The sequence below is a fragment of the Lasioglossum baleicum genome, chromosome 12, assembly GCF_051020765.1.
Source record: "Lasioglossum baleicum chromosome 12, iyLasBale1, whole genome shotgun sequence".
Taxonomy (NCBI): Eukaryota; Metazoa; Arthropoda; class Insecta; order Hymenoptera; family Halictidae; genus Lasioglossum; species Lasioglossum baleicum.
This window is the reverse complement of record NC_134940.1, coordinates 14,729,118-14,753,725: the sequence shown is the minus strand read 5'-3', so window position 1 is coordinate 14,753,725 and position 24,608 is coordinate 14,729,118. Positions and strand designations below refer to the sequence as shown.

At 37.9% G+C, this 24,608-nt stretch overlaps 1 protein-coding gene across 7 annotated transcripts in view; it reads right to left on the bottom strand.

Annotated features, from left to right (window-relative positions):
- Positions 1-24,608, bottom strand: part of LOC143214010 (CCR4-NOT transcription complex subunit 6-like) — a 591,839-nt gene that overhangs the window by 448,454 nt on the left and 118,777 nt on the right. For 4 of the 7 annotated variants that reach the window (XR_013010084.1, XM_076434476.1, XM_076434475.1 and 1 more), the window contains exon 5: positions 22,646-22,712. The exons of the other annotated variants lie outside the window; for them this stretch is intronic. Coding sequence is in view for 3 of the 4 variants with exons in the window: in XM_076434476.1 (XP_076290591.1) it covers positions 22,646-22,712 (67 nt within the window). In the remaining variant the exon portion in view is untranslated. The remainder of the gene's footprint in view (positions 1-22,645; positions 22,713-24,608) is intronic. 7 annotated transcript variants of the gene reach the window in all.

The following is a 24,608-nucleotide window of genomic DNA, read 5'->3' as shown; positions in this document are numbered from 1 at the left end:
TTGTGCATGCGTTCATTATATACAAGTTTTATTTGTCTTTATGTATTCATATGTATTATCATTGTAGATTACATGAGTTAGGAGGTTAATAAATAATCTTGATGACATCGGTGACATCTCAAATAGCTTCCTGCAAATATCCTACACACGAAAAACGATTGGACAGAGTAGAGTAATTGGGCCCAACACCTTGATTGAACCAGCCTTTTGAGAGAGAAAAATATTTTTAAAGTTAATAATGGTCTATAATAGTCTTCCATTAAGGAGTGTTATTTTAAATTATTACACGGATTATGAAACTCCATTATGGAACTCGGCTCGTCCGAGTTCACCTCAATAGCGTTTCACCTCGGAGCGTGACGGATCAAATTTTCACTTCAAAAACGCCGTTTTCGTTTCCAATTAACAATTTTTTACAATTTTACTGTCCATGAAGAGTGACGGCTCCCATCCCCGCAAAGAAAAGATAACGCGAAGTTTGTAATGACACCAGTTAATGGAACAGAATGGCGTTTCACCTCGGAGCGTGACGGATCAAATTTTCACTTCGAAAACGCCGTTTTCGTTTCCAATTAATAATTTCTTACAATTTTACTAAGCATGTGTCGAAGAGTGACGACTCCCATCCCCGCAAAGAAAAGATAACGCGAAGTTTGAAATGACACCTGTTAATGGAGCAGAATGGCGTTTCACCTCGGAGCGTGACGGAATCAAATTTTCACTTCAAAAACGCCGTTTTCGTTTCCAATTAACAATTTTTTACAATTTTACTGTCCATGAAGAGTGACGGCTCCCATCCCCGCAAAGAAAAGATAACGCGAAGTTTGTAATGACACCAGTTAATGGAACAGAATGGCGTTTCACCTCGGAGCGTGACGGATCAAATTTTCACTTCGAAAACGCCGTTTTCGTTTCCAATTAACAATTTCTTACAATTTTACTAAGCATGTGTCGAAGAGTGACGACTCCCATCCCCGCAAAGAAAAAATAGCGCGAAGTTTGGAATGCCACCTGTTAATGGAGCAGAATGGCGAATTCTTTCAGCGTGGAACGGGAATGTACGTACTAGGCGTTGCGTGCGACGTGTCTTAATGAATATAGTGGAGAAGCTAGGGTACTGGGGAACCTTGTCCTCTAATATGAATCATGGAAGCTTAGCCGTAGCCTGGGCGAAATCGTTCCATTGTGCCGCGGCGGCGTGTAGTCTCTCTCTCTCTCTCTGTCTTTCTCGATGGCGCGCGGCGGTGCATACCTGCGTCCACGTATCATTATGTGAAAACCTTCTGGAATCCGTGAACAATACGTCTCAGCCCATGTGTGCCGGCCATGTAAGAGGAAGAGAACGTAACAATAGAATTACTGGGTTACGCGATACTGTTAATAACCTCGCCGGGCTCGTTCGCCCGCCGATGTTTTCCATATCCTGTAGTTCCGCGGTGTTTATCTACCCCTTTGGTCCGGGAGGATGTTCGATGTCCCGTGGAACGCTTCGTTTGTTGCTTCACTGACGATCGTATATCGTCCCGTTGCAGCCTCGTTATTAGGGGAACGTTTTCCCGTTGTTTCGTTCGTTAACTACGGTACGCTGCTTTCCAATGGACTTTGTATTCGGGCTTTGGGCCTTCGGCCTCTCTCTCCCTCCCTCTCTCTCTCTCTCTCTCTCTCTTTCTCTCTCGGCACACTCGACGATTATTGAAAATGATGAACGCGGAGATACAAAATGGAAAATCATCGAGCTCTCTTTCGTCCGATCCTCGTGCCCAATCCACGTCGGTGTAATACCGCTTAATTGACGCGCGTATCGACCTGTAACTGAAAGAGCCGGAATGGTATCGCGCCACACAGTTACCGCGTCGATTTCACCGAATCCGAATCACAATGCCCGTCTTGTGCTCGCCGATTCAGCCGACTTTCTTATAATCGTCGCTAAACGATCAACCAACTCCCCCGCACCCTGCCAACCTATTTCTCCATCGACACACCGGCCGCCCTTGTGTTCAATGCAAACACTCGCGGCGTATCAGACTTCGATTTTAGAGGAACTCCGCGCAGCCAAACATAATACAAAAATGTTTCTTCAGCGGCGGTAACTCGAGTTTAAGGAGCGAAACCAAACTCCGAAGTACGCCGACCCCGAAGCGACAACTTGCGGGCCGCTCGTTCACGAAATTATCTCTACGCTCGTGTTTGTTAAGTAGCTAGCACTATGATGAAAGTATTTTGAAAATTTGTTTAACCCCTTGCCGTATTTTCACGGGTTAGACTCGTGATGAATGTTTTAACAAAGTCTAACAAATATGAATGTTACGCGTTTCTTTCTAGATGAAATAAAATTTGATTCGTTTGTAATTAATAGACTGCGGATTTTATGCATTTATGAGAAAAATGGGTAAGCACCATTTAAAGCAGTGGACATATTAAAAAGATTTAAAGACGTCAGCGTATTGGTTTCAGTTTAATTAAATAATTAATCGAAGTAAGAAATGTTTATTTCGGTCTTGGGTCTTGCAATCAACGCAAACAATTTTTATTTTGCATAAACACCCGCAGCCTAGTAATTAATATTTAAGCATTAAAATAAATGTAGCCATAGAAACAATTGAAATATTCTTCTCCCTTCTACGACAATTCTAACTGTGAAGAAAATGTTACGGGGTTAACAACCAGACATTTTTATTTTTATGCAAAATAAAAATATTCCAAGTCAAGCAACAGAATTTAAATGAAAATGTTCTTACTCTCTTAAGAGTTTTAATAACCAGCGTATATTGAGCAATTGAGAAATTCTTCTAACGTCTTCATAGTTTTGTATGATACCGTCTCAGTTTTATCATAAATGCATAAAATCCGCAGTGACTGAAAAATGCCTTCTGGTCCAAATTAGATAAATGCATGTTTTTATGTTTTAGGAATTGCGATAAATGTATAAAAATCCGAAGCGTAATTATAGTATATGCTCTCGGGGAATAATGTATGCAAACGCAGTTGGAAAATATGGATGGTACGGGCGGATAAAGGAGCCAAAAATGCATTTGAATTGAATTTGACTGCCAGTGGAGCGTTTGACAGCGTACTATGAAACGTGCATTGTACCGAGTTCCAACCGCACACATCGACCGAAACAATAGTTACTCGGAAAACCCCAATTATCGTATTTTTACCCATTGTTCCTATTACAATTGCTGAACTATTTTATACATTTATAACAGAAGTGAGTAGGAGACATTTAAAATAACAAAAACTTTCGAAAAATTTAATAATGCCTATATATCATTTTTAACATACTAAAGTAATTAATAAATTTAAACAGAATTTTTTTAATGATGCCCGTATATTGTAACATGTTAAAGTAATTAATGAAAGAAACAAATTTCCAACTAAGTCCAGTACGTTGGAATCGATGCACAAAATGTTTTGTATAAAATAATTTGGTGAAACAATATCTTTCTTGGTTACCATGTGGAGAGAAAGCAAGCTACAGTGGTACTTAAAAATAATAAAGACTATGGTTCTTGCCTGTATCAAAAGTTGTTCATTTTTGCAACCTTGGATCACGTAAAAGTTTCTGCAACCTTGAATTAGCTCAAGGTTATTTCAAAGAGGTATGCCGAACTGGTTTTCTTTTCTGTACCTTCATAATACCAAAACAAAAATATAGTATTCTATTTAACAGAACACGATGTGACCTTGAAATGATCTCGCAAAAATATAAATATTTTTTTTTCACGATGACATTCTACATAGAAAATGATGATAGAACGAACACCTTGTGTATGTCGTATACAAACCTTTTTCAGGTGTGAAAACGCGAAGGGGTCACTAGATGAAAGTAAAACTGCAACAATTGCATCTCAGCAACCTCATTGTATACTAACAGGGGAGCGTTACTTGATTTAAGGCGTTTCAAAAGTCGATTCTTCCAACGACAAAAGTTCTTATTCATTCCCGAGCAATCTTCTAAAGAGACAGAAGCTATCATTAAAAACCATCATAAAATCGTATCAATGACCTCCTATAATCGTGTTACGTGATTCGAGCGCCGTGATTGCGTAATGGGAATACTGTGTAATTTATACGAACAATAATATACAACCCTAGTCTTCCGACTGCTATTTATTAACCACGACAGAAGTGCCTTCGATATACAGTGTGGGGCAATAAGTTTGTCTACTATTATTTCTATGTAGAATATCTCATTAAGTATTAAATGAGGGACATATGAAGTTCAATGCATTTTTTCGCAGAATTCGATACTCTATCGATTCATCATACGAAAACTACAGTGGCACCTCGGTGTACGACCTTAATCCGTTCCTGACGTATGGGCTTATACCAAACGAACCTTTCCCATAATAAGTAATTTAAAAATGATTAATCCGTTCTCATGTAAAAAAAACTCCTATTGATATTATTCCTACATGAATGGGGTTGTAAAACAATTTAAACACATAAATAAATAATGCGATTTTTTATGGATTTTTAGATATAAACTCTGCTTAATGCTAAAATACAAAAAGAAACACTCGATCGACTGATCATTTTCTTTCATCTCTCCGTGTTGTGATCGACCTCATCCATTACCTCATCCTGATCCTTATTTGTATGATCAGTCAGTTAATAATACATCAACTCCGAATATAATTGACTATTAATTTAATTTCTCCTCTGAGATAATTACACTGTCCAACAAATTTCAACTTTTTTTATCATTCCAATATACTGTTGGGTGGATCTTATAGAGTTCTTTGCGCGGATCCCCAATCTGCCCTTAATTTTTCTCCTACATGCACAGTTTTTGAGAAACATGAGTTTGAAAAAAATCCGTATTTTTCAACTTTAAGCAAATCTTGAATCTTAAAATCATGTTTCTCAAAAACTGTGCGTGTGGGAGAAAAATTAAGGGCAGATTCGGAATCAGCGCAAAAAACTCTGTAAGATCCACCCAACAGTATATTGGAAACATTTTTGGTGTTGAACAGTGTTATTTAAAAATGACGCAAAATTCACACAAAAAATTTATGTCGTACACCGAACAGAAGTCGTATATATGTACCGAGCAAATTTTGTCACGCCCAAACAGGAGTATATCATAGATTTACAAATTTCATTAATTAGAACGAGGTAACCCACTTCTGGTCTTTGAACGGAACACATGTGTGGCGATCTGTCAAGGATAGTTCTCCGAAGAATGTCAGAGCGGATGACACACACACATAGTTGCTGAAGTTATCCGCGCCCCACATCGCATGATGGGTCAAGGTAGATACGACACATTTTTCGATCGGTTGATAAAATCTTTGGATTGGAAGGGAAACATAGCAGAAATTGTAGTCTCAATACAGTGCTGATCGCACGGGGAGATTCGACAATTTCGGAATGCGTCACTGTACGATCGATTGGGAAGATTTCAAGAGTGTTTCAGACGAGTCGGACTATTATACAGGGTGTACCCGTTAAGTTGTGTCATTAAAATCACGTTTGTACAAAATTTTCGAGTCTAAAGTCCCAGCACAATAAACTGTCAAATTAGTTTCGGCTTCAGCAACAAATTTTTACGTAAACTCTTTACGTAAAAAGCATTTCTGGAGATTTAAGAATATGCGACATGTACACTGAGAAAAAAAAGTAGTTACTTCAATAACACGCGTGTTATTGTAATTTTTTTACTTCGATGAATATCAATGTATGAAATTTAGAAGCAAATCGTGATGTATCTGAATTGTCTATCATGAAATGATTGAAAATATTATTCGATTCAATACCGTACATTATTATTCGTAATATTTCTTTTTTTCCTTCAATCAGATATGTTGTTAAAAAAAAGTTGAGAAATGTATTGATTTATACTGGAATTGGTTTGAGGCCATATCTTATTTTTTTTTGCTATTGAAGTTCAATAGTATTAAATATTAAAATAAGTTCATATGATATTGGCACTATTCAATAGTACATCTAATTGAATCAACATATATCTTGTTTGTTTCGACAGGATCTTTTTCTCAGTGTAGACCATCAAATGCTGATCGAATTTTGTGTGAAACAGTTTTTAATTGCAATTGAAAATTCGCCTATTTACGTTCTTGCATATTGCAGAACGATTTATTTCTCTGTCTGTGTTGTGGGATGTGTTTCTTCAAAATGTGATGTCGCAGATCATGACGTTGAAAATTGTTATATTTCGCAGCGTTTACACGAGCCGTCCCCTTAAACTTTCACCCATGACACGACCACAACTGGATGGCGAACGCGCGAATGATCATTTCACCATGGCGGAATGAACACAGTATACTTTCCCATTAAATATTCTAGGAGGATACGATGATGAGTTTTGACAGAGACTTACATTCTGTTTGACATGATTGCCTCGGAATATGCAAAGCAGCTAGCCCTGTCCGTTATGTTGATACGGTGTTACTGGGTGCAGTGTACACGTATGCGTCATAAAACGCCATGTACAGGTTATGTACTGCTATGTAATTACTGAATCTTTTTGCGATTGCGAATGTTCCACGCGTGTACATCATTCTCAGCCTTTAAACCGTTGTTACCTACATTTCGCCTACTCCCCCCCCCCCATCCAGAAATAATTTCGCGAAAAAAACGCGGTAATTCTTGTCGGTAACGACAAAAAAAAATTGCATTCGCATAATCGACTGCCCGTTCCACGAAGCAGTAATTAGAGCTGTTGAACGAACGTTATAAAATTGTTGCCGAATTTCACGTGATGAAACCATTTTGCGGTAATTATTCCTGAGAATGGCATTTTGTGAATATTATACCGGCCCAGGGATTTAATTAAATTTACACGTAATTATATGAAATACTCGTTTTCATATACGGGGTGCCCCAAAAGCTACTTTCTTGAAAGGGCTGATTGCTGAGACGGATTAAAATAACTTTTTCCTTTGCGAAAATCTTCTTCACGACCTCGTTGAGGAGTTATTAGAAAAATACGTGGACCAATCCTAGCGCGGCTCGGCGACAGGCTCCGCCCAGAGTCACCAGATGAGGGGAGGGAGCACGAATTCAGGGGAAAAGGTTACCCTCTTTTTGCCAGTAGACGAAACAGAGGCGGAAATATAAATATAAATATGTTAATATGTGTTTGATAGTCCGACGATTAGTATGAAGCCACGTTTACAACACATCGCCTTAGGGCGATGGCTTAGCTGACTTTTGAATCCATTATTGGAAGTCTGCGAACTTTTTTTTCCAGGTTACCATCTTGATTAGCTTTCTTCCAGAAGAAACACGATTACGGTTGCCCTACTCACACTCGATTGATGGAGTTTAATGGTCTCCCCGTAGTAAATCTGCTCTGAAGTGTTTTCTTCCGTTCATTACAGGGGCGTAGCTACAAAGAACAACATTCGTGTGTACTGTGTTAATTATGCTCTTGATTCAGAAAATCTAGGTCTCCCGACGTAATTGTTTCAACTACTATTTATACCTTTTGCATATATCCGGTTGCATTTAATTTGTGCAGTGCATGTTACTGTCGAAAGAAATTCGTTTCGTTATACAGATTGTTGGATATGTGTTTCTTTTTTATTATATTTGCGAATTAGACGGTATTTCAGAGGAAAAATATTTCGGAGAGAGTGTACGGGAGAAGCATTTAAATTGTTCACGACCGATTTGATAATGGTCTATATATTTTTCACTGTTCTATTAGTCAGAGAGGGCTCATACTTAATCACATTCTCGTTATGACGTCGATAGCTTATCATAAGATGATCATGTTGATCGAAGAAAGACGATGAATGTGATTAAGTTAGAGTAAAAATATATTAGCAGAATTTAAAAATATATTACTTTCAACCTATTGAACATATTAAGAAGGAAAATAATTTTCTATTTCACACTCCACTCTTGTTGCAATTTAGAAAATTTTTATTTTGCACAAAGGTCCGCTGTCTAATTATAATCTTATAGTTGAGAGCCCGTATTTTGTAACTACATCTTTCGAAATGTTGAAATGACAACATTTAACAAAAACAAAGAAAGTGAAGCCAGTTCAAAGTAATTTGCTAATAGGGAATGCTTTTTCTTTCGATAAGGAATGGAATTTAAATCAAGATAAAGTGCGTTCGAAGGTACATTAAAAATTGTATCGTGCGAAGCATCGTTACAGTTGATAAAGAAAACTGGTTTCTTCTGTGGCATGATGTAAGTACGGTAGACCAGTGCATCAAATGCAATTTATGAACGTCACGAAAGAACTAAAAAACATTAAGTTTCTCCTTTTTTTCAACTGCATACTGTTACTTTAATATAAATATATTTGCCTCTGAATATTTGTTTCTGTTTATTGCTCGTATATATATAATCACGTATTTTGTTTAATTTGTCTTCCTGCTTCTCTGCTATTACTACGACGTATCTACTAATTGAATAGTCGTCACTATAATTGGACAGTATGATTGGATATTGTACATACGTATAGTGTACCTATCGGAAATCGTTTTTTTAATTCCTGCAATTTGGAATACAAAGATAAAATCTTTTTTATCGGAAAAGATGATTAATCGATTGAACTTATGAGAAATTCTGTCGAAATTTGTTATCGTTATCTGCTACTTGGAGATACATATGCGTAGCCATATTTCATTACTAAAAATTGAAGAGTATCGATATATTACATTTAACCTATACTCAAATGATTAAATCAAGAAATAAAATTATAAATGGCTTCTGTTTCTTGCAACAAACGCAGGAAATTTTGATTTTGCACAATGATCCGCAGTCTGTTCATTACAAAATATTAGAAGGCAAATTTAACAATATTTGACTGTCAAAGTCTGGCATGGGACTGAACGAAAAATGGCCCAAAGTGATCATCAATTTCTAATTCATCAGCAGATCAACTGGTGACGCCATTCCCCCATTCTCCGACGGCGACCATCCCCACGCTTCCACCACGATCACGTGACGCGTTTCGTCTCTGTCGTGCATGTGTCATGTCACGTGATTAATCCGGTAGTGACAGAGAGAGAGAGGGTAACTATTTCCTCTCAATTTCCCCGTTACCGTCACAGGTCACGAATGACTCTGGGCTAGCACACGGAGGGTTGAATACGTGCGATGTCGTTCGAACAAATTCTAAATAAATTAATGCGGTGCCGAATTGATTCTAAAAAGAAAGAATATCACTTTAACACTGAACCTACCGAGCACTAAAAGCGATGAAAATGTTTTAGCTTATAAAAATGACATGAATCTCTTTATTTATTTAGATCTTTTGTCATTTTTATTACAATATGTGCTTGGACAAAGAAATCGATCGAAACAATCTCCATGTAAGCAACTTAATAATTTCGATAAACGTGAAATTAAACATATAAAACCGGTCATTTGACCGGCAGTGGTAGGTTTAGTGTTAAACATCTGCAACTGTATAAACTCTCACACAAAGTTGGCACCGTAAATATTAGGAATTACGTTCATTCACTATCCCAGGTAGCCCATATTCGTTCACGAAAGCATCTCTGTAATTTTAATCAGTGCAAAATATAAAATTTAGATCCGACGCGCGGCGATGGCGTAGTAAATTCAACCGTTCATGCTCTAATAAAATGGAATCTTGTTCAAACAATTATTTCGCGTGCACGTAACAACAGGAATTAGCTTGTACCTGCAGACATCTATTATTCGGAATAATGAATAGAATATTAGGAAACGGGTCATCTCGGTTGGGTAGTATTCATATGCAGATTCTCGGGGCATAGACAGCTTTTACAACCTTCCAATTAGCGGCGCATATTAAAGATCGCGCGGAGCATGATAATTTACCAGTGGGACGATTAACGGTGCGGACGCGCACGAGTCGAAAGTGGTCGAGACAACATCAGCTACAAGCGTACTCGCGCTCCGCAGATTTTAAGATCCATCATCGCCGATGGACACACCCTAATCCGGAAGAGTCGGCTAACATCGCCGGCTCTAATTGTGTCATGACCTTTGCTCTTCAAATATGAAAATCCGAGATCGTTTCAATCATCCCCACCACCGGAGCCAATTTATTTATCATACGCTAGTTGTCTGATTTATGGATTAGAGTACAGTTGCGATCAAGCTACATTGTGGTCCATCAAAGTGATGATTAGGTAAGTACCTAAATGCTGAACACAATTAATTGCGAGCTGGATTGTTCCTGATAATATTATCGCTTGATGCTTTTATTTCGTAAACAATTGTGTTGTTCAAGGAGAAAGAAAACAAGGGTTATTTTGCTTTCAACATTTTTATGTATGGTCCACGGTCAGAAACTTAAATTCTCGTATTTATTTGGAACTACCGAGTCAACGATATTTTTATTAGGTTGTAAAGAAAGAAATGCAGGATTTCTGTTCCTTTGTTTCAATTGCAATTTTATACCAATAAATATCTACCTTAATTCAATGAGTTACGTGTCATTTTAGAGCTTGTTTTACGCTCTATTTAACTATGCTTTTGATGTTTAATTTTATTCAAATTTTTATGAAATTATTTGGCTTTTATTTCAGCGGCTTTATTTTATTTAAGCGGCTCGGAATATCAACGAAGTATGGGGCGAAGGAGGAGCCAACGAATGCACAGCTTTATATTTTTAAATAATATTAAATTCCCTGTAAAATATTAATTTTAATTGTATTCCCCTCAGTAATATTAAAATCAATTCTAATGTTACAAATTTATGTTATTTATTATTAATTAATCATGTTATTTATGTTATGTTAAAATAATTTAATTTTACATTATCAAACAATATTAAATGTTCTACAAAATTAATTTTCATATTATTGTTTTCATTAAACAATTTTTAAAAAATTGTTTCTTATGTGAGTTATAACACTAAAAACATGGTTTAAATCCTGCATTTCTTTCTTTACAACCTAATACTTGGATTGTCGCATAACTTGTCTTTCAAACAGGAAAACCAGATATTTTTGTTCCTGTAAAATTCATTTTTTTGACTCGTGTCACTTTTCTTGTGAATGAACGATATGTAGCCATAGGAACTATCGGGCCAATCTTGTTAGAGCAGCCTAATTTTCCAAGTTCCATTATGATCTGACTGATTAATACCTAACAGTTCTTTGCAGGGTTGTAATACCCCGTATACCTGCAGACAGAGATCTAAGCAGTCCGGAGAGCAATGCGATCCCGTTTCTCGGTTTCCTCGTGACATATCACGAAAGGTTTCGCCATAATGCCACAATGTGCCTCGACACGGCGGCTCCGCGTCGCTTATTATAGCCGGCCGGTCGAGTTAAAGGGCAATCCTCCTCGCAGAAATCGAAACAGTTTTGCGAAAGTGATTTAGTTTAGCGTGGAGCCAGACTTCTGGAAATCTATGACTAGTCGCAGGCGTTCTCACGAACAGATTACTCAGCTATGTCGTGCCTCCGTAATACAGGTTCTCAAACAAATAAACCTCTTTCTTATAAACCAGTGAACTTGTTTGATAAACAAATTATCAGAAATAAATGTAGTATTCTATTAAATATCACAATACAACGCCAGCCCTGTGACTGTAGTGGGAACGTCGTAGGAAAGTCACTTTGCATTTTCTATATCTTATCAATATACAGGGTGGGACACCAGATATTACCACCTTGAGTTACGTCATTATTATTAATAAGTAATAGTTATTCAAAGTGATTAGTTTCGGGGTTATTTGAATTTAAATATTATAAAGAAAATATGGAGGAATGTATTCTTCTTAGGAACATTTAAATTAAAATAACCCTTGTTAAAATTAAATTAAAACTTGACAAATAAAACACAAATTTTGAACACATTTGTCAAGTTTCATACTTAACGTCCTGATACATAGATTAATACATTTTTATAGAGAACAAAAAGCTGTGACCTAACATATACAATAAATAAAATTAAAGTTTTAAATATAAATTTTCTTTATCGTCTATGTATAGTATAATCTAGATTTCTAGATCAACTAGCGAGGGATCAACTATTGAGTCTGTAGATTGAGACACGAGAAACAATGTAGCGACCATGTCGGGGAAATAAAAACTGCTTGCAATTTAGTATGACATCCTATAAATACTAATTACGGATATCTCCGGAAGTAAATATCGGACGGCGATCTCTCCGTGTTACGTGAAAAATATTTCTTGAAAATTCCAAGTTCGTGGGAGGAACTGACAGAATTCCCCGAAAGTTATTACGCGGCTGAACGAGATAAATTACGGTATCGGCTTTTCCAGTACGTCACTAGGAAGCGTATGTGGCGAGCGTATCCTTTTTCAAGCTCGTTTTTCTACGATCAACACATACATCGTGCTTGTTATAAAAGCGGCCAGCCTGTCACATAATGTTTTTTCTACATCGCCGAACTCTCCCGCCCCGTTAAGCGACCTTCTTCGCCTACCACAAAGCCCTGTATCTCGCATAACACGTTTCAATCTCCGCCCCATCGATGCCGTGCACCCGTTTGCTCGTGTATTATGTCGTACTTCAAGATCCTTCCGCCTAGGGCCAGCCGCATTAGAATGAAATCGCTTAAGCCGACAAGCGAATCCATTTTGTCACGAACTAGTTCCGTTGCACGTGGCATTTACGAGAAACTTTTTGTTGCCACGAGTCGCCAGCAGAGTCCCCACGTGAGGGGAGGGAACTCGAACTGAGGGGAAAAAGTTACCCCCTCTCTGACAGTATCGGACACATACACGACAGTGACGAGCCGCGTCACGTGACCAGGTGAAAGCATGGGGAATAGCGGCGTAGAAAGGGAAGGTAGAGTGGGGACACAAGTCTTAAAGTGTCTCCTCTCTTCCAGAGCTGGGTAAAACACTATTTCAAACAGTAAATAGTAAACAGTCTATTTTATTTCAAATCGTACGTGCACTAATAAAAATAAAATATTTTAATTATTAGAGAAAACTTTTTTTAAGACAGTATTCTATTTGAAGAACTCTCAGAATAGTGAGCATTTAATTTATTTCAATTTATTGTTATTTATTTTGTGTATTCTACTTTTATTATTTCCTCTTATTCGTAGGAAGTGATTATTCAATCGAATTTCTGAAAATATTAATGAAAACCAAATGTCACCACTCGTTAGTAAACTGCAATGGAGTAAACAATGTAATCAAATTTCAAAAATGCTTGTAATGTTTCGAAACTGTTTTAACTCTATGTTCCGTATAGACGTCTCGCTTTGTAACTTTCTTTTTTTTTAAAAAAAAAAAAACTGGAAATCGTAGAACACCCGCAGTCTAGTTACCGACATCTAAACAATGGGATCGGAGCTCTCTAAAAAGGGGCAATCCATGGATCAGCGTTATTTGTGAGACAGCCGAACGAAGAGAAGTCTGCGAGCCACGGTGAAAAATCAGTGAAAACCGGAAACTCGCTTCGTAGAAGATAAACTACGGCAAGTTTTACACCGTTTTCCACTATTACAGAGTATTCAACAAACTACGGGAAGTTTGACATCGCTGCTGGAGTCTGCAACGCTTTGTAAAGAAGTGTAGGTGGATTGCGCATGGCTAACATGCCGAATGGAACTCATATGGGAATATTGCATACCTTTGTATCCAGACCTGCCGTTACAAAGCGGGTATATAATTACGGATGAAATGTTCGTAGATGCATAGAGAGGAGACACCGAAAAGTCTACATAAACGATCGAGCATCCACCGAAATTCCGGACGTAAACAACGACTGTCCATGTTGAGCGTGTGTGTGACCAAAGCTACGTGTAGATAGCGACTATCCACCTAGCTGCTCTGTAATCAATGAAGTTAAACAAAGAGTATTGTGGCATAGTTCGGAATATTGACAGGTATCCAAAATATCATCTTCCAGATGATTAAAAAAATGTATTCCATTAGAAAAATTGAAGGTCACCTTCATTTCTAACAAAATAATGCAGATAATTACTTTACTGCATTAACATACCAGGCAGTTCTACACAGGAATATAGGTTCGAATTATTCCTTCCATTTGTGACCTTGTGTGATCTCGAAGGTCATCACGTCGTACACGAATGAATTCGTTTTGACACATCAAAAATATTACAGATACCTTTAAACGCAAAAAACACCCTGTATAAACCATCGTCACAATATTAAAGGAACAACAAATTTGTTTGTTATGTAAGACGAGAAATGATTTAATATTTACCAGAGAGGATGAGGATTAAAAAAGGACTGCTTAGGTGACCTTTTTTTAGTACATATTGAAATTGGAGCTCCGAATAAACGGTGATTCACTAAAATTAATGACTCACGAAAGATAAAGAAAATAAATCAAACCTTTGGAAACTATTCAATGCTAAGCCATTTCGCCGGATGCGCCGCCAAAGAGACTTCATGTGCAATTTGCTTAGAGAGCGATGATAACGAACGGATTCAATGCTTGAGTTGCCAAGAATGGGCTCATGAAGCTCGTGCTGATACCCCTGAATGTTAATTTTACTTGTCACGAATGCAACCTAGTTTGAAGCCTTCCGGCGTTACGCGCCATTACTCGTCACTGTAAAATCGTAACCTAAAGGTTGAAACGGATTTTTGTTGTGCCCCAATATATCCTTCAAAAGTCTTAAGTGTCCATTACTAGGCGAATACTCTGCGACTTTTAACTACAAATTTCCAACTGACATATATATATTGTAAGATTACTTGACAATTTAAAGAATGGCATAAATGTTACGAAACAATTAATTCATATTTACATAGATGAGGGGAGAGAGCACGAATTGAGGGGAGAAAAGATACCCCCTCTCTGCCAGTACCGGAGTAGACACGTGACACATGCACGACAGAGACGAGACGCGTCACGTGACCGGGCGGAAGCGTGGGGAGTAGCGTCGTGGAAGGGGAAGAGTAAGGTAGAGTGGGGACACAAATCTCAATCTGGCGACTCTGTCCCTGCGCGATTCATGACTCAATTCAGTCATAAATCCTAAGGTGCTTCAGTCGAAGAATCCACCAAAGTCCGCACCCATTTTGGGTTCAGCACCCGTAGAAGGATTTGCGACACCGTAAACAGCGCGATGGGCGGTTGCGACTGATTTTTAAAGTGGCTGCTTACAATGGGCACCTTGATTTGCGATTTGTCAGCCACGTCGTCCCGCCCCTTTAGAATATTTTTGCACGGGGTGGAGCACTGTAAACAGAATACCTAATTATCCGCGCTATTTATTTATTGTCGCCCGAGAACACTCCCCCCGAAACGAAGGCGCAGTATTTTCAAGGGCATACACAGGGTGTGCAATACAACGTGATCACTAGACTGCGGATTTTATGCATTTATGATCAAAATGGGTAGATGTAATTTCTGACAGTAAAAAGATTTGAAGAATTTTAGTATACAACTATACATATTAATTTTATTGTTATTATTAGACTGCGGATTTTATGCTTTTGTAACAAAAATTGGTGCATAGAATTTAAAGCAGTGGACAATTTAAAAAATTTAAAAACACCATCGTATGAGTCTCAGCTTAATGAAATAATTAAAAGAAGAAGGATATTATTATTTAGCTTCTGAGTATTGGAATCGATGTGAACATTTTTTATTTTGCATACAGATCCGCAGTCTAATTATTATATTAGTGTATTAAGTGTACTACTATATTAGTTTTAATCTATTAAACATATTCAACAAGAAATTAAATATTTATTTCACCCCAGCCTGTCGCAATTCAGGTAAACAGTTTTTATTTTACATAAATATCCGCATCACTTATCAAAAAACCTCAATGAAATTGTTCGCTTCATTAAAGCACAATTATGGTTAAACAATTACTAAAATGTGTTCAAGATGCATGCATATAAGAGTCTTCAAAGGATTACAGAATATATTTCATGCAAGTTCATTAAATTTTTCATTCATTCAAAGCAAACAAAAAGAAAATTTCATTTGACTTCAGTTTCTTTGAAGTTTTCTGCAAAAATGTATTTGCACAAATATTTTTCAGTCTCGTTATTCAGTGTAGAATTTGTTAATATAATTTATTTGCCTTTCTACGAACCCAAAATATTTCTCGGTACCAAAGCTTCGTTGTAAAATGGAGGAGGAATAAGTTCGATAAGAACGGTTGTCACAAATTCATATCCAAATTCGTAATGCATCAAACATTATTGTGCATCGGTAAATGTTTGCGCACTTCTAATTAAATTTACGAGGCAGTTATGCATAGTGTTTCTCCTCCGACTGGATCGTACAAATGAAATTCTACCGCCAACAGAAAATTCCAATCGGCCAGCGAAATAATTTCATGTAAGTAAATGCAGCGAGCGCAGAAATATTGATTCGCGATTGCCCGTATATTTCGTGTTACTACACACTCGCAGATTCAGCTGCTACCTTTCCGCTGGATGTTTTCGCTGCTGGACAACGCTTTTTAATTAAAATTTCAATGACGACTCGATGAAACTTAATTATAATTTCGACCAATCCATTATGGAATTTCCAAGTCCGGGTACGTGCAGAGAAAATGTCCGAATAGAACTTCATTGTTCGGTTTAATTCATTTCGCTGAAATCTCCGTCCGATTTTACGGAATGAACAAATAAAGTTTGGCAAACAATGGGACACAATGGATATTGTGGAAGACCGAATTCTATTAGGACTTTTCGTTAATTAACAGGAAAAAACTCGTACGCGATAACATCTTACAATCATGTACCGTGTAATACCATGCTGTAAATTTATTCGCCTGTTTTTAAGCACAATAAATGTGTCTGTGTTCTCCAACAAACAGAGAGACTTGGCCACGAAGTTCGAAATTTATGTGTTTATTAGAAACAATAAACTAAAGAAGCTGCGCCAAGTTTTGACATTTTCTTGATCTGTAATAATTCTCAGAAGTTTCAACCGAATGAAACCGACGAAGTTACAAACGTTTAAAGTATGTCCGAGAAAGCACGTCTCACAGCACTTTGAGCTCGTATTTCTCGAAATCCCATTTCCAAAAACCGTACCTCAAAAACCGCTGGATCGATTTACTTCAAACTTCGCGGACTTATTTCACAGATAAAAATCGACGAGCAATCGAGAGCTCGAGTTTTTTAGCTCGTTTCATTTCACGGGGAAAAAGTCGCAAGTTTTTTCTGTGAAGTTTCCAATTTGAATTTTACCGCAGGTTAATTTCTCACTTTGGTAAATATTTTCCAATAAGAAAATTATTATTCGAGCACGTTGAATATCACGTGGGTCGCCGGTGACATAAAATGCTCGTAAAATTAATGCCACTGAATATCAATTTATTAATACTGAAACGAAATTATAGCGTAAGGTGGAAGCTTCATTATTAAACACCTGACAATTGTTATTAAGAGCGCGGCTGGCTTTTGTGAATGAAATAGGTGAAACTGTGTGAAGCACATGAAATTCTCACGGCATTCAACGTGCTAATTATTAACAGTGAATATAATCTTTCGCAAAAATGGCTGCCACTTGTTCGAGATATCTAGCTCAGCTTTTCCGCAGATACTATTAGGAAAACATGATTTTATATAGTAGAAATATTGTTAAATTCCTCTTACTTTGCAACCATTTCAAACAAAAGCAATTGTCTATAAATGTTATGCCTTTTTCAGACTGAAATAAAACTCTGATCTTTTGCAAACGATTTAAGCACTAATGTAAATGTAACCATACAATAGATACAAATTTGTTTTTTTAATTAAAACATATAATTTTAAGTATTTAAAAACTGATGGACTCTTTCTCATCTTCAGACTATTCAAAGGGACATAAATTTAACCAAAAAAATCGCGAAAGTCTAATTTTTTCGAGCTGTCGACCGAGCATGACTCTGAAAAGAAATTTATAAAAAAAAATTAATCCGACTCCGAAAAAACGTACTACATACAAAGTATAACAGAATTACCATTTAATTTATGCGAATACATACGAACTTAAATACAATACAATCTTTTCGGAGGCGGCGCAAAATTGAAAATTTTCCAAATGACAGATGTTGCTGATTATGATTCCATTGGAATACGATGGACTTGGAAATCAGTAGGTGGGAAGAGAAGATGCATTAATATGTGAAAGCATATGTAGAAGAATTTAAGGATTTCCGTAATTTCCAGTGTCGAAAATTTGCAATTATGCGCCGCCTCCGAAAAAAATTGTATGGTATTCAAGTTCGTGTGTATTCACATAAATTAAATGGAAATTATTTCACACTTTTTAGCGGAACGAGTAGAATTTGTAGAACACCGAAGGATGGTTTTTCGGTCTTATTGATTATTTGCAATGAAAACCGCAAAGAATTAAAAAATGTAAAATTTGTTTTCAAGGGAAAATGTAGAAGGTTACGTCCTGATTGGTCCATCCATCTCGGAGTAATCGGTGAACATACATGAATTAATTCATTTTTCGCAAATAAAATCGTACGGAATAAAAAAATGCAAAATGTTTTTTTCACCGGACCACCTCGGGGACATAGTCTACATTCTACAATCTTAAAAGTTCACCAATGGAGTCTTTAAAGTTAGTGAATTAATTACGAAAATGTTACTTGTCAAGCTATTCGAGGTTATTCGCGAAATTTCGTCACTTCCGTAACGCTAGAAAGTTGTAGCCCACTCAGCAAAGAAGTTTCACTTCAAAAAGGGAAGAAGAAGGCACATACGGATCGAATTAAAAAGAAGCAGCAGACTGGGGGGGGCGGTATTTGCTGAGGCAGAAATCCGTAAACTTCGCAGAAAACGCGGCGGCTCGCAATTGATTCCGGCGCGTCTTTAATTCCGCTAAGCACCACCGTGGACGCCGCACGAACACATAAACTGACCGCTTCATTTCGCGCGAGTAATTGCAAGGCAATGGGGCGTTACCGCAGAAATTACAGTCGTAGCCGTTCATCAACATCATCATCAGTGACACACGGCCGGAGCGCGCTAGGGCGACGTACGTACGTATGTATGTATGTATCTTAAAGCGTTACAGCCGGGGGGGGGGGGGTAAGTAGGATCTCATCTGTACGTGATAGCCTATGTAGAACGTACGTAGCTGTACATGCGGTTATTAGAACCGAGATCTGTACCCATATACGATAACTGTGCCGCTCTCCAGTTATGACTTCTCTCTTTTCTCGCTTGTACCTCCCCTTCTCTCTACCTCCTCCCCGCCCCACCCCGCTCCGTGTCCCCCTACGTTCCCCCGCAGGTTCCTCTTTTTCTCACGTTCGCTTGATTCTCCTTTCATCCGGAGAAGGTATGTGGGCATCGTAACTCGCTTGATTACAAAGCCTCTTAATGTCACTAGGATTTAGTCCCCGGCACTTCTTACGACTCATATAAAGTGCAACTAGGGCACTTTGTTCTTGGAAAAATGGGAATCGTTAGCGCTTCAACGCGCTCACTGACGAATCGTAAAATTTCGACGGAATTAGAGGATATTACTGCACGCCCCCATCCGCCCGTATTTTCTCCGCTCAATTTGTCCCTCCGTGTCAAATTAATAGAAGGGCGGAGAATTAATTCGACGCAGAAATTAATCGTTGAATTTCCGTACCGGTTCTGTTGGAAGAACGATATCGGGCAAATATAAAATTGTAAACGCGTTGTAAAAATTGACTGTTTCATATCGCTTTATAAAAATAAGAATGTCCAAAGTTTCAGCCAATTTTTAAAAATGGAATATGCCCAAAGAATGCATTGTTTGCAATGTTTACGGTGATGTGTTACATGCACAGTGACTCCCACTAATATTCGGACACTCTAAAAAACACCACAACCTTTTTTAATATTGAACTATGCGATTTGAACTTTTTTGGGGGGAAGCTAAAGCAACTAGTTTACTACAGGATGTGAAAAGAAATTTTTTCAGAAATTACATTTGGTCGGAATTGTAGAGAAAATACGAAAAGTTGCATTTTACAACTTTTTTATACGGGCCTATATTGAAATTTTAAAAAATACGTTTTGTAGATCTGTATCAATTATACGCACTGCGAAAGTTTCATAGAAATCGGTTGATGCGGGAAAAAACGACAGGCATTGAAAGATGTAGGAATCCTTAGAAGTATTGCAGTTGTGCAGTTGCACGTCGACCGATTTTGATAAAATTTTCAGAATATGTTTAATTGATACAGATCTACGAAACGTGTCTTCTAAATTTTCCATATAAGCCCACATAAAAAAGTTGAAAAATACAACTTTTAGTATTTTCTCTGCAATTCTCCGACAACTTTCAATTTTTTTCAAAAATTTTTGTCACGTTCTGTAGCAAACCAATTGTCCTAACTTCGCCAAAAATATCAAATCGTATATTCCAATATTAAAAAAGTTATGGTGTATTTAAGAGTGTCCGAATATTAGTGGGAGTCACTGTATAATGTTTTGTTCATATTTACGAGATGTAAGTGGGTCGAAAACATTGTTGAACACTTGTATTAAATAGTTTCAGAGTAGTATATTAAATAGTTTTGCTCACTCTTCAATAAAAAGCAAGAAAACATCGATATGAAATTGTTTTATATGATTAAAGTCGTTCGAATAATAATTCAGAGCGATACAGTACATGAGACGACAGTAACGAATGCGTTTAATATTAAGCGAATTTCGTGAAACCCTTTTCCGACCTGTTCAAATACACACTGATATTTGCCTGTTCGCGATCCATCGTCGACGGTGCAATTCGGAATTAATCTGGAGAGTAACGTTTTCGCTTAAACCATTTTTCCTCGTTTCGAATGAGGCTTCATGGGAACTCGTTTATACTCATTTCCGGCGCTCCTAAATCTTCTTTTCCGCGTTTATTTCCGGGCTTTGAAATTTATGACCTCCGTCTCAAAACGGTTTGTCGCTTTCGCGAAATACAAACGTCCACTTTTTGAAAATCGAACGAACAAACCGCGCTGATAGAAAGAAACTCCGTGTCACCAGAAACACAATGGAAGGTACAGCGACAGCACCGAAAAGCTTCGTGCATCAAATATCAATATTCGATCTTCCGTCAGTACCTTTATTTAGAGTTTCTGATATAATATTCATTTTTACAAATGAAGATTTATATATGTTCAGCCTCGTTAAAATAATATATAATTATTAAACGAGATATTCGTAATACAATTTTATGCTGAAATGAATATTCGTTTCTCCAGGTGAAAATTGATCCATTCTTCTGGATAAAATCATTTTCTCTATAATTCTGCTGTAACCCATTTAACAGATAAAATTACGAGTAAAACAGAATTGCCTTTGTTGCCCTATAAATTCTTGTTTCAAGGATACTCCAAGAGCTGGCGAAAGGAATAGAAACACGATTGTCAGACTTTGTAACTCTCTCACCGGGGAATTTAATTCGAATTTAAACAAAAAGACACGAGACTGGTCGAATTCAAGTGCGAAGAGAATATCTTTTTGCGCAAGCGTTTCCGCGCAGCGCAGAGGAATTAATTAGATTTTCGACGAGTTCCAGCGATAAAACGAATCTCCGAGCGGAATCTCGATGCTTCGATAAAGTAGTTGAACGTGCTCGATAGTTCCGGAACACCCGATACATGGAAAGAACCAGCGATGTTCGACGTGGTCCTGCAGAGAAGCTCTCCGAATTCTCGGTCATACGCAACCGCGTCGAATATTAACCGAGCGCCGGCCATTTCTACAGATTTCCAGTAGAAGAATGGTTAATGGACAATAATACCGCCGCTTCCGTGGGCGGATGGTCGAACGTGCCAGCACACCATCACGTTCTGACAATTTTCATATGCGCACGTGTGCCCCGCGGTAAGAGCGTGACTTCCATAAATAATCGCCGAAAATGATTCTTCTTAAAATAATCGCCACCGAGCTTCGACCGAGTTTCATTGGATTCGATTCGGATTCAATCTGGATCATCCGTGGATATAGCGCGCTAAGTCTGTCCGACCAGACGCACGCACCCACACGCGCAGTTCCATTCGTTTAGTGTCTACTATTTTACCCTGTGTTTGCAATGTTGTCTAAGCCCACACTTTCCGAAACAATTGTAAAACCCAAAAGTTTACAGGGTGTCTCACTTAAGCGTGATCCCTAGAATACCTTTTCACCACGCTTATATTAGCTTGCCGAGTTGTCGTTGTTGTTATTGTTGTTGTTGTGTGCGTCAAATCTTGTAATAGCTCACAACTGGATGACAATGCAATATTAAAAAAGAAACTTAAAAAGGAAACTGTGCGTTCAGGAGAAAAAAGAATTTTAATATTAACCGTCACACCTCGTCCCGCGACGCTCGGTAATACATCATCGCGTTCAGCGATCCCCACTCCACGCGCCAGCGCTCCCTACTCCACTACGCGTTCCCACTCCACTGACCCACTTCGCACCGAAGGAGCTCAGTATGGTTGTGGTGTTCCGTTCATTCAGTTCCATTTCGGACAATTTCGGACTCCATCAAGAGACGTCGTCTCTCGGAGTCATCCCCTCATTCTATCTCGCGTATTTCCATCTCTTGCGTTTCTATATCTTACTATTTCATAGCAGTATTACTATATCTTATGTTCCATTTAAAACAGACTAAAGAGTAGAAAATAAAAATATATATTTAAAAAAACGTTTTAAAAACCACGCCCAAAAATCTAGTCAGATTCTATTTCCTTGCAAAATTCCCTACACGAAAGTCACGTGACTATGCTTCCACCTTAATGCAGACAATTTTGGTACTGACGACATGGTATTGTTATTGCATTACATACCTCCTGCGTATCAGGCCTGTTTCGAAACACCTCGGCATGGTGATCCGTAATGAAAAATAGAACGTACCTGAAACACAAAACATGAATATTAGCGAATTGGAAAGAAACATTAGCGTGATCAATTTTTTAAAGAAACTGTTCGTACAGTGAGTACTACTATCTTTTCTGTTTCAAGGAAAACTGTTGTGTAAAATACAGTGCTGCTAGACCGTAGCGAATTTTGTTCGTCTATTTATTTATGAAGTTTATCTATTTAAAGAAACTGTATACAATGAGTACTACATCTTTTCTGTTTCAAGAAAAACTGTTGTAAAATACAGTGCTGCTAGACCGTTGCGAATTTCGTTCGTCTACTTATTTACTAAGTTTATTTATTTAACTATTATTTTTTTTAAACGCGTTTATCTATTAGATTGGTGTAAAAATCATTATGGTCTGAATCTGGCAACTGGCACAAGTGTCTATCGAGATTTTCCGAAAAAAAGAAAAGGAGTTCGGTGAATACGCAACAGTACATATTACGAATCGAATTAATTTTCAAGGATATGCAAAGAATTGTATCGTCCACATGTGAGCAGCGAGACAGTGAACGTGTTAATTAATTAAGCGATCGCTTGCGTTAGAAACGAATCGCGAAAATATAGTTTGCCCCGGAAATCCGTAAAACAAATTGATTTGGCAGTCGAACGGTAATGAGAGCGGGTGCGGCGCGCAACCATATCGATTCGAACGAAAAGATATAGCATTGTGTTCCGGTGAAACATGTTAATCGGGCAGAGCGAGGGAGATAGAGCAAGAGAGAGAGAGAGAGAGAGAGAGAAAGAGAGGAAGCTGTGCAGCGTTGGGAAAAGTCTAGTACAGGCTGATTAATGGCGCATCGGCGTCATAATTCATTAGATTAGACCGTAGCAAATCATGAAAGCGTGCCGTGTCAAAGCAAGTGCGAAATCAATCGTCGAGCAGGTCGATGCACCTGCATAGCAATCAGAATCAGTGCTGCGCTCTCAATAACGCGCAACCACAGTACCACGCCGACTAACTCGAGCCGGCCACCATTATTTTCAGTCGTGAAACCAATAGCGCCTTGTTTCGCTTCAACAAAAAGCGACCGGCCACGATCATTTATTACAATAAATCGTTCCCGCGCCGCGCAATGCGCATCTTCTCGCGGCTCGAGAGATACACAATGAGTCGAAAAACTTTCTGTACAACTCAATCGAGGTCTCTCTATCTCTCGATCGGTGCCCCGCGTAATTTTCATGCCGGACCATATATCGAAACAGTTTTTCGTCTCGTCGATGTATTGGCTCGGCTAAATCAGCGGTTTTCAACCTATCCACACCTGCGGACTGCTGGAAATAGGAGAATCGTCCCAATGGTCGCCAGAACAAAAGCTCTTCTTTATTATCTTCAGAGCTTTTACCGCGTTGCGGTATGGCGTAAAAGTAATTTTATACCAGGTTTAGAATATGGCATATTGCAATGGTTTGTCATTTTTTCTAAGTTGTTTTTCGTTCGGGATAGGTAACCAAGATATTGCCGAATCCATGTTAAACGGAACACCATGTATACATATGTTATAACTGGAATGGAACCTATTTACTGAGGTCATCATCAATATACTAAATTCGATCCTAATGTATACTTTCAACAAGTTAGTATTTACTTCGGTAGCAGACATAACTGTTTATGGCTGCGGACGAAAGGCTGACGTACTAGTGTACATTAACAATAAAAACTTTTAAACCAGAATCAAGAGACAATATGCAACTTCATTTAATGTTATTCTATACTTGTTCTAAACATTGGTAATTAATAGAAGCTGCCATTAAAATAGATATTGTTTCTACCAAGAGATTATGTTATAATTAATAACGTAGTAAATATGAACAATAGCTAGGAATATATCAAACGTTTGATGGAGGTCATAAACAATTTGGTAATACGAAACTTCATTTAATAT